Here is a 13,448-nt window from a genome sequence, read left to right as displayed (position 1 = left end):
AAGAAAAAGCTACCTACACTGTTTCAAATGTAGTGTTTACATTAGAAAAGAAAAAAATTTTTGAGAGTTGAGATGTTGCTTCTGCATCAAATTCTTTACCTATAGCAGTTCTCTCTTTAATTTCCTCCAGCTTCATCAATGTAGCTGATGTTATTTGCTCAAGATCCAATCCCCTATTTGACTGAAAGAATTCAACCACTGCATTGATGGTTTTCTGTAAAATCATTGAAAATATAGGCAAGTTATACACAGTATTTTCCATATTATAAATTTTAAAGTTACAGTTTAATTCTAATCAAATCTGGCTCTGAACTGAGAAGGCACTTCCAAAGATAAGCTACCCTTCCTACATCTCGTTCTGGAGGGAAAGAGAATCTGAAAAAAGGTATAGGCCATTTAAGCTTATTGAGAAGGCAACAAAGGTGTCTATATCATTAAGGTGACCTTGAGAATGTTTGGTGGTATCATGTTGATGTAGCAATGGGGTACTACTTCTAGTCTTAGCCACCAGAATGTATACCACAATTGGATTCCCTGTGCTCTGAAGTTTAGAAAGGAAATAAGAGAACTGTTCTGCCCTTACCTACATCTAAAACTTCAACTTAAAAATCAGACATTTTGCAAGAAAGAATGAGTATTGGGGACTGAATGTACAACAGTGCAAATGTACTTAACACTTCTGAACTATACACTTAAAAAATGACTAAGATGGTAAATTATATATATTTTACCACAATTTAAATTTTTTTAAAAATCAGAGAAAACACTAAGTTCTGCCTCTTACCCACACTGTGAATTTATTTCCATAACTGTACAGTAAAAATGAGTCAGAGATCTTAAAAAACAAAGTGGGCCAACCAACAAGTGATGGAATAATGAACCACAACCTTCCACGTCTTGGCTAGCCCAAGATGAATTAAGAGAGTCTGAATAAAGATGGAACTACAGACACTGGAGTCAGCCTTTTCAATAACAGAGAAATGACAACGCTTTTTTCTCATGTGATCAGTATCTAAAATTCTTTTATTTGCTCCTAAAGTTCCTTAAATTGGTTACAAACACTGAGAAGAAAGGGAGAATAAGCAAAAAGAAACTGGAATAGAAAGTATATAATTATTTGTGAGTAGTTAGTTGGTATAAAAGGCATAGACTTCTTTAAGAATATAATCACCATTTTAAAAAAATTTAACACAAGCATAGGTAGTATACCTTAGAGTAGGAAAAAAAAATCTGTAGTATGTTAAAAATCAAATATAACTGCTGGGACTTCCCTGGTGGTCCAGTGGTTAAGACTCCACCTTCCAATGCAGGGACTCTGGTTTGATTCCTTGTCAGGAAACTAAGGTCCTACATGCCACGGAGCAGATAGGCTCACATGTCACAATGAAGATTCCACATGCCGCAACTAAGATCCAACGCAGCCAAATAAATAAATATAAAAAACTAAACACGTACTGTCCTTTAAACAAAAAAAAAAGTATCACTAAACGGAGCTGCTAGGTAAATAAAGGTTAAATATGAAAAAGAAAAAATAAGAAACCATTTGTCAGAAGCTTAAGATGTGTTTGATTAATATTCACTTTCTCCTTGTACTCACAGCATCGTAGATGACCTCCACAGGCTGAGACTGAACCACCAGAGTCTGGTCAGCAGTACTACTTTCTGGATTGGTTTCAAATTCAATTTTAAGCAAGGATGATGCAGTATCGCCAATTGAAGCCACAAGTGATGGTATAATATCTTGTTGTCTCAGACCTGTTATATACCAGTGTTCTAATTTTGCTTCCACTCTACAATCCAATGAGGAAAAAAGATTACAAATAAGATCCTTTGTAACATAACAGTTTGAAGTACAAATTTCCATTTAAAAAAAACTCCTTTGAGAATCAGCACCATGTCTATCACCCAGAGTTGAAGTCCAAACTCCTTAGCCTGGCATTTAACTACCCACGGAATCTGGGACTCTTTTTTTTCCTGATTTGGTTTATTTTTTTGTTCTCCTAATCCTCATGAAAAACCCACTTTGGCTAGCTTCACAACACTGCAGAACTGTCACATGAATACATGCTATACTCAACTCATGGAATTCACCTCCCTATTTCACATAACCCTAAAGCTGTTCTCCTTCATCCCTGCTTCTGCTGGTCCTTCCAATCAGTTAAGCTAAGTCCCAGTTCTTTGGGACCAGTTATTCCCTTCCACAACTGAGTTTGCATAGCATTAATCCTAAGGTATTTAACATTATAGCTCCTTATTATTTCGGAGCTCTGAAATACCGAGTTGGCCAAAAACTTCGTTTGGAGTTTTCCATAATGCGTGCATGCTAAGTCACTTCAGTCATGTCTGACTCTATGCAACCCTATGGACAGTAGCCTGCCAGGCTCCTCTGTCCATGCAATTCTCCAGGCAAGAATACTGGAGTGGGTTGCCTTGCCCTCTTCCAGGGGATCTTCCCCATCCAGGGATCAAACCCACATCTCTTATGTCTCCTGCATTGGCAGGCAGGCTCTTTACCACTTTCCCAGCACCACCTGGGAAGCCCAAAATATCTTAAGGAAAAACCCAAACAAACTTTTTGGCCAATCCAATTATTGTAAGATCTTAAGTTAAATTTCTGTGTTTCTTCTCTTATCCGACTATACCATAAACACCTTGAAAACAAAAAGTTACTGTTCTTATGCACAGCCTTCATAGTAACAAATCTATGAACTAAACACTATACAAGAAATATTTGTGAAGGAAAGAAGCAAGAGGAGAACAAATAATGAGCTTCTCACATAGTTTCATAACAAAACAAACTCAAATAAAATGACCATATTCACATGCTAAAGGAAAAAAACTGAGAGGAATTACTATTAATCAATTTTTTATGCTAACTACACTATATTTTTTTGGCCTGAAGTCAACCTAGAAATAAAAATTGAAATAATATATTTTAAAAACTTACTTAAGTGCTTGTGCTCCTGGTCGCTGAGACACTTGGGTGCCAAGACCAATTATCTGAATTTTCAGTATTTCTGGAATATTTCTATTTTCTCTTATTGTAATTGAGGTGCTTACTAACTTCAGTGCCACTAGATAAGCAACATACTAAATGAAAAAAATGAATGAAAATGGTTAAATTTTAAGAAATTACTTTAATAATTTCTTCATATTTAAAATTGTTAAATTATAAAATGATCTAAAAAACAACATGGTTGGTCTTTGCATCACTATGTTCACCAAAAAAAAAATAAAAAAGAAGAACATTAAAAAACCCAATAATACAAAATTGCCTGCTTAAACAGGGCATTTACAAAAGATTCAAAATTAATTTCTCTTAGTTTTTAAGGTAATAAAAAATGAAACGATAAAATATTTTGTGACCTAAATATTCAATTCAGCAGCTTTCACTAAAGTAAATTAATTCAGACCAATCATCTAGCTCAAAAACTGAACAAAATTCAAAGAATATCTGCTTGATGACTTTGGAGAGTTAATAAGACATGGAGAAAAAAAACAATCCTGCTCACAAAATTGATAGGTCAAGACTAAAGGTAGGACAGATAACCAGAAAGATGATTCTCATCAAACCACACAAGAAGAGAAGAAGGAACACAGAATCTATAAAAGAGCCAGAAAACAACTGACAAAATGTAAAGAGTAAATCTTTATCTATCAGTAGTTACTTTAAAAGTAAATGAATTAAATTTTCCAATCAAAAGACAGAAACTGGCAAAATGGATTAAAAAAAAAAAAGATACAATGGTATGCTGCCTACAAGAGACTCACTTTAGCTTTAAGGCCACACACAGACTGAGAGTGAAGAGATGGAGAAAGATATTTCAAGCAAACATTAACCAAAAAAACAGGATAACTATACCCATACCATTAAAAAAAATAGACTTGAAGTTAAAACTGGTCAGAAAAGACAAAGAAGATCATTATATAATGATAAAGGGGTCAAACTATCAAGAAGAGGTAACAATTACAAATATATCATGTACCCACTGGAGCACCTAAATATATAAATCATATACCAACAGAACCAAAAGAAATAGACAGCAATTAACTGGGGACTTCAATACTCCATTCTCAACAAGGGAGAGATCATCTAGACAGAAACAATGAGGAAACAATGGATATGAATAACACTACAAGCCAAATGGACTTCTCAGACATACATAGAACATTCCACCAAGTAGCAACACAATATTCTTCTGGAATACACTGAATATTTTCTAGGATAGATCATACATTCAACCACACACACACACAAAAAAACCCTCAAAATATTCAAGAAAGTACACATTATATCAAGTATCTTTTTCAACCACAGTGAAATGAAACTAAAAATCAATAATAAGAACACTACAAAATTCACAAATACATGGAAATTAAACAACACACTCCTGGATATACTCCTGGGTCAAGAAAGAAATCAAAATGGAAAACAAAAACTATTATGAGACAACAAAAATGGGAATACAACATACCAAACTTACTGGATGCAGCAAAAGCAGTTTTAAGAGGAAAGTTTATAGTGATGAATGCCTACATCAAGAAAAAAGAAAGATCTCAAGTAAACAACCTAGCTTCATACCTTAAAGAATTATGAAAGAACAAACTAGGCCCAAAGTTAGAAGAATAAAGGAAATCATAAAGATTACAGCAAAAATAAATGAAACAGAGGATACAGTAGAAAAATAAAAACACAATGGAGATGAACAAAACTCAGAATTGGTTCTTGGAAAAGAAAAGCAGGACTGACAAACTTTAGATAGACTAACAACAACAAAAACGACAACACATAAATAAAATGATAAATTAAGAGACATAACAACTGATATCACAAAAATACCAAAGATCATAAGTGATTACTATGAACAGCTATCCTCCAGCAAATTGGAAAATCTAGAAGAAACTGATAAATACTGAGAAACATATAATCTACCAAGAATGAATCATGAAGAAACAGAAAATCTGAATAAACCAATAGTGAAGGAGACTGAATGAATAATCAAAGAAAGAAAGGAAGTGAAGTCGCTCAGTCATATCTGACTCTTTGCTACCCCATGGACTGTAGCCTACCAGGCTCCTCTGTCCATGGAATTTTCCAGGCAAGAGTACTGGAGTGGATAAAAAGACCATACACCATAATCATTTAGGATTCCTCTCAAGGATGTGAGGTTGGTTCAACAAATGAAAATAACTTATGTAACACATCACATGAATAAAAGGATAAAAATCACATGACTACTTCAATAGATTTTTTTTTTAAAAATAAAGCATTTGACACAATTCTACACCCATTCAAAATAAGAACTCTCAAGAAATTTGGTATAGAAATAATGAACATCAGCATGACAACCCACAGCTAATATTATACTCAATGTTGAAAGGTAAAAAGTTCTTCCTCTAAGATTATGAACAAGACAAGGGTACCCAAGCTCACCACTCCTATTAAACATAGTATCTGATATGATAACAAGAGCAATCAGGCAAGAAAAGGAAACAAAATGTATCCAAATTAGAAAGGAAGAAGGAAAAATTCCTGTCTTTGCACATGGTATCATCTTACATAGAGAAAATCCTTGATTCCATCAAAAAAAGAACTAATGAAAAAATTCAGTAAAGTTGCAGGATACAAAATTAACAAATGAAAATCAGGTGTATTTCTATACACTAATGAGTTATTTGAGAAAAAAATTTTAAGTGATCCCATGTACAACAGCAAAAAAAACAATAAAATACTTAGGAATAAACTTAACCAAAGAGGTGAAAGATCTCTACACTGAAAACTAAAAGATAGTCATGAACGAAACTAAAGAAAACATAAACAGAGAAGCTATGTCTTATTTATGGATTCTTAAAATGTACATACTACCCAAAGTAATCTATAGTTTCAACACAATCTCTACAAGGCTGCAATGGCATTTTGCATGGAACTACAAAAGACCCTGAATAGCAAAAGCAATCTTGAGGGGAAAAAAAAACCCCAAAGCTAGAGGCATGACATGTCCTAATTTCAAACTATATCACAAAGCTACAGAACTCAAAACAGGTTGGTGCTAGCATTAGAACAGGCACACAGACCAACAGAACTGAATCAAGAGCAGAGACATAAATTCATACACATCTATTAATATTTTACAAAATAATCAAAAATATTCAATAGGGCAAAGATTTTATTAAATGGTGCTAAAAAAAACTGGACATTCATGTGCAAGAGAATGAAATTGGTCCCCCATCTTACACCACTCACAAAAAATAACTAGAAATGGATTAATGACTTAAATGTAAGACCTGAAACTATAACTCCTAGAAGAAAACATAGAGAAAAAGCTCCTTGGCGGCAATCTTGACAATGATTCAATGGCTATGACACTGAGCAGAAGGAAGAGAAGCAAAAATAAACAAGCAGGACAACATCAAACTAAAAAGCTTCTTTCTGCACAGAGAAAAAAAAATCACAAAATGAAAATGCAATCAATAGAATGGGAGAAAATATTTGCATACCACATACCTGATAAGAGGTTAATAAGAAAAATACAAAAGGAACTCATATAACTCAACATCAAAGGAACAAATAATCCAATTAAAGGTACAAACTAATATATATAAAATAATAAGCAAGAGGGATACATTATATGTCACAGGGAAATGGAGTCAGTATTTTCTAAGAACTTTAAATGGAGGCTAACCTATAAAAATATTAAATCACTATGATGTACACCTGAAACTAACGTAATAGTATAAATCAACTATACTTCAATTTTAAAAGATTAAGCAGGAAAATACAGTCAATGTACTTTAGAAAAAAAAAAACACAATGAGGTATCCCTTCATACCTCTTAGAATGGCTATCATTCTATGCCAATTTGCATTCCCACCCTTGTACACTGTGGGTGGGAATGTAAACTGGTATTGTTGTTTAGTCACTAAATCGTGTCCATCTCTTTTGTGACCTCACAAAAGGGAGCCCACCAGGCTCCTCTGTCCATGGGATTTCCCAGGCAAGAACACTAGTGTGGGTTGCCATTTCCTTCTCCAGGGGATCTTCCCAACCCAAGGATCAAATCTGAGTCTCCTGCACTGGTAGGAGGATTCCTTACCACTAAGCCACCTGGGAAGCCCATAAATTGGTATCATCAGTATATAAACCAGTGAGGAGATTTCTCAAAAATTAAACAGAGAAGTACTATATGATCCAGCAATTCCACATCTGGATATAAAATCAATATCCCAAAGAGAAATGTGCACGCCCACATTCACTGCAGCATTATTCACAACAGCCAAGACACTGCAACAGCCTAAGTTTCCAAGGACAGTTGAAAAAATAAAGAAAATGTGGTGTGGATATACATGATGGAATATTATTTAGCCATAAAAAGGAAGGAAATCCTGCAACAATATGTATGTAGCTTGAGGACATTATGCTAAGTGAAGTAAGTCACTTATTATGTGGAACCTAAAAAGATAAGATTCACAGGAACAGAGAATAGACTGGTGGGTACCAGGAACAGGGAGCAGGGTTTGGGGGAAATACGTGGAGGCAGTCAAAGCTACAAACTTCCAGTTATAAGATGAATAATTTCTAAGGATGTCATGTAATTTAATGTAACAAATATATAAAAGGCTTCTACAAATCAACAAGAAAAAGCCAACCCAGTAAGAAACAAGAGACTCAAAACTCACTTCACAAAAAAGGGTATACAAAAAAAGTGAAAAACCTCTTCAGTTATCCAAGAAATATAAATTAAAATCACAATGAAATACTACATATTCACCATTTAGAATGGATAAATTTAAAGGACTGATAATGATAACAGTTGGTAAAGAAGTGGAATAATGAGAATCCTCATATACTACTGATAGAAATGTTTTTCACATTGGAAAAGTATTTAGCAGAATCTATTGAAGTTAAATATACTCATACCCTATGATACAGCAATTCCATTTCAAAGGATATAATGAGCAGAAAACCTCATATGCCCACTAAAAGACATTTACAAGCAGTTAACAGTATAACAACCAAAAACAGGAACAACCCAAATGCCAATCAACAAAAGTATAAATAAAGTGGTATTTCCAAATGCAAATACCTACAGAGCAAGGAAAAGGAGCAAAATACAACTAGTTAAAGAACAGAGATAGATCTCATAATAATGCCCTATCTATTGCAAGGTCCATAAATTAACCTTGATGGTAATTACATAGTTGTGCTTTATGACAAATCCAATGAGCAACACATTTTGATTTTGCTCACTCTTTCATACAGGAGTTATATTTCACACACACAAGAAAGATAAAATTTTAAAAGACTTAATTACCTCTGCAATAAGTGCTTTTTATCAGGTTATTCTCACACTCATTAAAGCAAGTAAATCAAAAGTTGGAGACAGTTTTAAATGGTAAGGTCTGACTGAAACATTTAACAAACAGTAAAGCAAAACTTTCACACTGTGGTGCTGGAATAGCATCACCAACTCAATGGACATGAATTGGAGCAAATTCCGGGAAGTAGAGGACAGAGGAGCCTGGTGTGCTGCAGACCATGAGGAGGCAAAGAGTTGGACATGACTTAGCAACTGAACAGCAAAAACAAAGCAAAAACAAACTGCAACATACTTTTACTAGCTACTTTAAAAATCAATAACTTGTTTAATCCAGTTCAAGATAATACAGAAAAATGAAACCACCTGAATAATTACCACCTAAATAATTACCTGCTTGGGTAAAGTTAGGTTGTGAGTGCTCTCACTATAACCAATAGCCGTGAAAAGCTTAGCTTTTTCCTCTGGTGTCATGAGGTCATCAATAGCTATAAAAAGACAATATTTTAAGAAATCAACTGCTTCAGTCTTACAGAGACTGTGAATAAAATCAAACCAAATTAACAAGTAGCCAATACTTATACATACAAATGCTGAAGCAAAAGCAGCAATGTAATTTCCTCTAGTATACTATGTTGATTTGTTAAACATCATGTATTTTGCTTATTTAGGCCAAGAAAATGCAGACATAACATCAAGGCAACTCATGTGTCACACAGCAATTTTACAATCCCCTAAGTATTTTAAAAATTAAGTGAAACATCTAATTAAATATCCATGTAAAAAATAACAATCAAGAATGCTACATGTAAAAAAAAAAAAAAAAGAATGCTACATGTGAGATTTCTGAATTTCAACTTTCAAATTTTTACACAAATGACTTTTCTCAAAAATTCAAAGTCTCCTTTTAAATAAACATGGAAGTGTTCCATCCTGATATATCTGCTTATATGTTTACTATACTGAGCTACTTTTACTTCAAAATTATTACAAAGTAAAATTCAACTAACTAGCTAAAGCATAATTTATATATTTTTTCCTTACCAGCATGCAATAAGTCATATGACTTGGAACTTACTTTCAGGAATCAAAGATTCTTCATCTTTTTTCTTAGATTCCTTCTTACCCCAAAACCCACTAAACCAGCCTCCACGTTTCTCGGCTGTGTCAGTAGACTTTTTCTTCAATTTTTGCCCTGATCGAATCACCTAAAAATTAAAAATCAAAAAATTTAATTAAAGAATAAATGCCCTCTTCACTTTCAGGTCCAGGCAGGTAAGAACAGTGGTTACATTTTTTTTTAACACTACCTTAAATTAAAAGTAGTCAATACAGCTAGTTCCTTCTGAACTGATTCTCGGCATTATCTGGTTAATACAATCTCACTATTAATTACTTTCTACATGTACTGACAGCTTTCTGATGAAGTTGCATTTTGTGAGTGATTCAGAAAAGGTTTCAAGTAAAATCCTTCTGAGCAATGTGTCTTCTAAATTTATAAGGTAAGAAATCAAGAGGACAGCAAGTTTTTAAAATGAAAAGTTCCCTGAAAGGAAGATACTCCCATTCTCGAAAATAAACTTTAACAATCTTATTACATAATTCATACACACTGTTGACTTGCTAACTATGAACACAGTTTGGGAACAGAATATAAATAAAATTAGAAAGTGCTCAAATCTCATTTCATCCTCTTTCTCAACAAACCTTGGCTTATCTGCTGCTCCTTGTCTTCACCCCTTTTTAGTAAAATACAGATGAATAACTCAAGAGTAGAAAACGAAAGGATAAAAAGAATAAAGGGTTTAAGTAATTTAGACTCTATCTTTTCATTCCCTGAATAAGTAAATAATTTTCCCACTTTAAATTTAAAATATTTTAAATTGGTAGTGAATTGGTAACATACTGCAAGCTTCAGTGTATACCAAAAAGTGAAATAATTCAAAAGAGAAGTTAAAGAAAGCTGAATTATACAGTAAAGAGAACAGTTTGATTAACAACTCAATTTAAACTAAGCTATCTTTGACAAGTAGATATTATACAGGGAAACAGGTCTATATCTGTCCACAAAATCACTGACGGTCTCAGTTATACCTCAGCTGTAACTATCTTTTGTCAAGCTTAATCCATCTTCAAGAATCAGAAATGTAATGGGTAAAAAAAATACATAGTTGGCTGGTCTGTATTCTATATGAAATAATATTTAACTTCTTTGTTCTCCTAGCACAGATTAGTATGCATTTTTATTTTTCACAGTAAAATATATCTATATGAGACCAAAAAGAACTTTAACAATGTGTATAAAACTAATACGAACAGGGATGCAGATCCCTTTCACTTTTTCCTAAATACCACCTCTATTGCCTTCACTTCCCTTCCTTATCTAGCTAAGGGGCCAAGGTAAATAACTTCAGCCAATCCTCAACCTACATTCTAAATTCTCTGGTCCTGCAGATTTTCTATTATAACAAAAAAGCATCAATTTTGGATGAATCTAATCATCATCTCTTCATCTACACCCCGCCTTTCTTTAGCTAAAACAACTAATAATTTATCTTCTTCCTTCAATTTTCAAGCAACTGGTAAGTGTTATTAAGAATACCTAATTAAATTGAAGCCACTTAATTTAAGGAGGATTGGAATTAACTGTTTCTTCTGGAAAACTACTCCTCTAATTCATAGGAACAATCCACAGCAGTAGCAAATACCTTTTAAAATACTCAGACACTCTCTGACCCACCTTGAGGAATTTGTCCTTAAAAAAATAAGAAATGCTTCAGAAAATGTAACGACAAGGCTACTCACTATAGTGTCATTTATAATTAAATATAACTGGGAGGAAATTGTGAAGCAAATTCTAGTACACAAACAGAATGGAATATTAGTCAGTTATTCAAAATTATGTTGGATTAAACAATTCTATGGAATACTATATAAAACAGAACACAGTATTTTTTTTAAAAGAAACAAAAGTGTTAGTCACTCAGTCATGTCCGACTCTCTGCAATTCCATAGACTATAGCTCATCAGGCTCCTCTGTCCATCGAATTCTCTAGGCAAGAATACTGGAGTGGGTTGCCCATTCCCTTCTTCAGGGGATCTTCCCTACCCAGGGATTGAACCCGGGTCTCCTGCATTGCAGTTTCTCTACCATCTGAGCCACAGAAGTAACTTAGAAAACCTTTCCTTGACTCCACAATGCCCACCAGTTGCCACCCTTTATCTTGTTTTCCACTACAATGAAGTATCAGGACTGCCTGCGCTTACTCTCTCCAATTCCTCATCTTCCACTTTCTCTCATTCCTATCAAGTTTCTACCTATAATATCCTATAAAATTTGCTCTTTAAATTATTTCTTTATGGCTAAATCCAATGACAAACTTTCAGTTCAGTATGAAACTGATCTAAATGAAAGCAGCAAAAGTTTAGAGACCTGAAGCAGGATATAAATCATCTGCATGAGTCTCAAACTCCTGTATTACTCATGTGCAAAACAGACTCAAACCATCACACCAAAGGCTGAAAGAACTGAACTGAGATTTAAACCACTATCCACAGAAGGCAAAACACAACTTAAAATCAAAACCGAACCAGACTGTGTGTTAAAACAAAATATCATTTTCCAAAGGACATATAGTATAATAATCACATCATCCAGAGTACAATCCAAAATTATTTGACATAGAAAAACAAAACAGACAAAGAAAAATATGACCATTTCTCAAGGGAAAAAGTCTACATATGCCAATAGTCATAATCAAGACGTTTAAACTATCAGAGAGTCACTGTATCCATGTTACATGAGATAAACAGAAATACATTAGAAATTACTAAAAAGACTGAAATTTTCAGAGAGAAATGGAAACTATAAAAAGGAATTCAATAAGAATTCTAGACCTGGAAGATAGAATATCTGAAATAAAAAAATGAAGATGGGTTCAATAGTAAAATGGAGATGACAGAGGGAAAAGTAAGCTTGAAAACAGATGAAGAGAAACTATCCAATCAGAAGAATAGAGAGGAAAAAAAGATTAAAGGAAAAAAATGAATAAGACCTCAAGAACCTGTGGTCACATACATGTGTGTGGTGTGTGTATGTGTGTGTGTGTATATATATATGTGTGTGTGTGTGTGTGTATATGTGCGTGTGTGTGTATTATATATATATACACATAGACACATTTGAAATTTGGAGACCAAGAAGGAAAGAAGGAAGAAATAGGAACTAAAAAATTATTTGAAGAAATATGGCTGAAACATCCCAAATTTGATAAATCCTCAGTCCTCATTTCAGTTAACCAATGAGATGCATCTGTCACAGCTGATCACTCCCTGTTCCCTGACATCCTTTCCTCACTTGACTTTGAGGTTATTAAAGTCATAGAGCTTTCAGCCTACCTCTCTGGCAACTCCTCCATGGTAACCACGACTCTCACTTCTCTGACCTATAAACAATACAAATACTTTGGGTCTTTGGGCTCCAGGTACTCTAACTTCTTAGGTGATCTCATCCAATGCCATGGCTTTTTAAATAACATCTATGTGCTGACCCCTTCTAAATGTGTATATATATCCAGCACAGACCTCTCTTCCAAACTCCACATTCACGCATCCAACTGCATACTCCCTATCTCCAAATTAATATATGATAGCTTAAACTATCAGTCCCAGAAAGAACTTCTGATCTCCCATCTCACCCAAGCATGTTCCATCCAGTCGTCCCCATCCCATTTCACAGCAACTCCATCCTTCCCAACTGCTCCAAGCCAAAATCCCTATAGTCACTTCCAACTTCTCGTTCATAAAACCTATATCTAATCAGATGGGAAATACTGGCTCTATCTTCAAAGTACTTCCAGAATCTGACCCTTTCTCATCACCTCCACTGCCACTATTCTCAGCCAAGCTTCTATTATCTTTCACCTCAAATATTTCAATAGCATCCTAATTGTCCTCCCCATTTTCATCCTTGTTGTCCCTCTATGGGCTTTTGTTTTCAAAGGAGCAGCCAGAGTAACTTTTAAAAACCTACATTGGACTGTATCATTCTGTTCTTAAAATAGCTCCTCAACTCAGAATATAAGCCCAAATCCACACAACTGCTTGTAACACTTTACACAATCTGACATCCTC

The 13,448-nt window shown here is 34.1% G+C and overlaps 1 protein-coding gene across 2 annotated transcripts in view; it reads right to left on the bottom strand.

The window, feature by feature from the left end:
- The window catches only part of VPS13C (vacuolar protein sorting 13 homolog C), a 182,138-nt gene that overhangs the window by 124,157 nt on the left and 44,533 nt on the right, over positions 1 to 13,448 (bottom strand). For both annotated transcript variants that reach the window (XM_043471782.1, XM_043471783.1), the window contains exons 15-19: positions 9,394 to 9,523; positions 8,709 to 8,803; positions 2,948 to 3,090; positions 1,598 to 1,790; positions 100 to 214 (exon numbers count right to left, since the gene is read on the bottom strand). In XM_043471782.1, coding sequence (XP_043327717.1) covers positions 100 to 214; positions 1,598 to 1,790; positions 2,948 to 3,090; positions 8,709 to 8,803; positions 9,394 to 9,523 — 676 coding nt within the window. The remainder of the gene's footprint in view (positions 1 to 99; positions 215 to 1,597; positions 1,791 to 2,947; positions 3,091 to 8,708; positions 8,804 to 9,393; positions 9,524 to 13,448) is intronic.

Source organism: Cervus canadensis, chromosome 6, assembly GCF_019320065.1.
Source record: "Cervus canadensis isolate Bull #8, Minnesota chromosome 6, ASM1932006v1, whole genome shotgun sequence".
NCBI lineage: Eukaryota > Metazoa > Chordata > Mammalia > Artiodactyla > Cervidae > Cervus > Cervus canadensis.
Note: the sequence above shows the minus strand (reverse complement) of the source record. Positions and strands in the feature narration are given on the sequence as shown.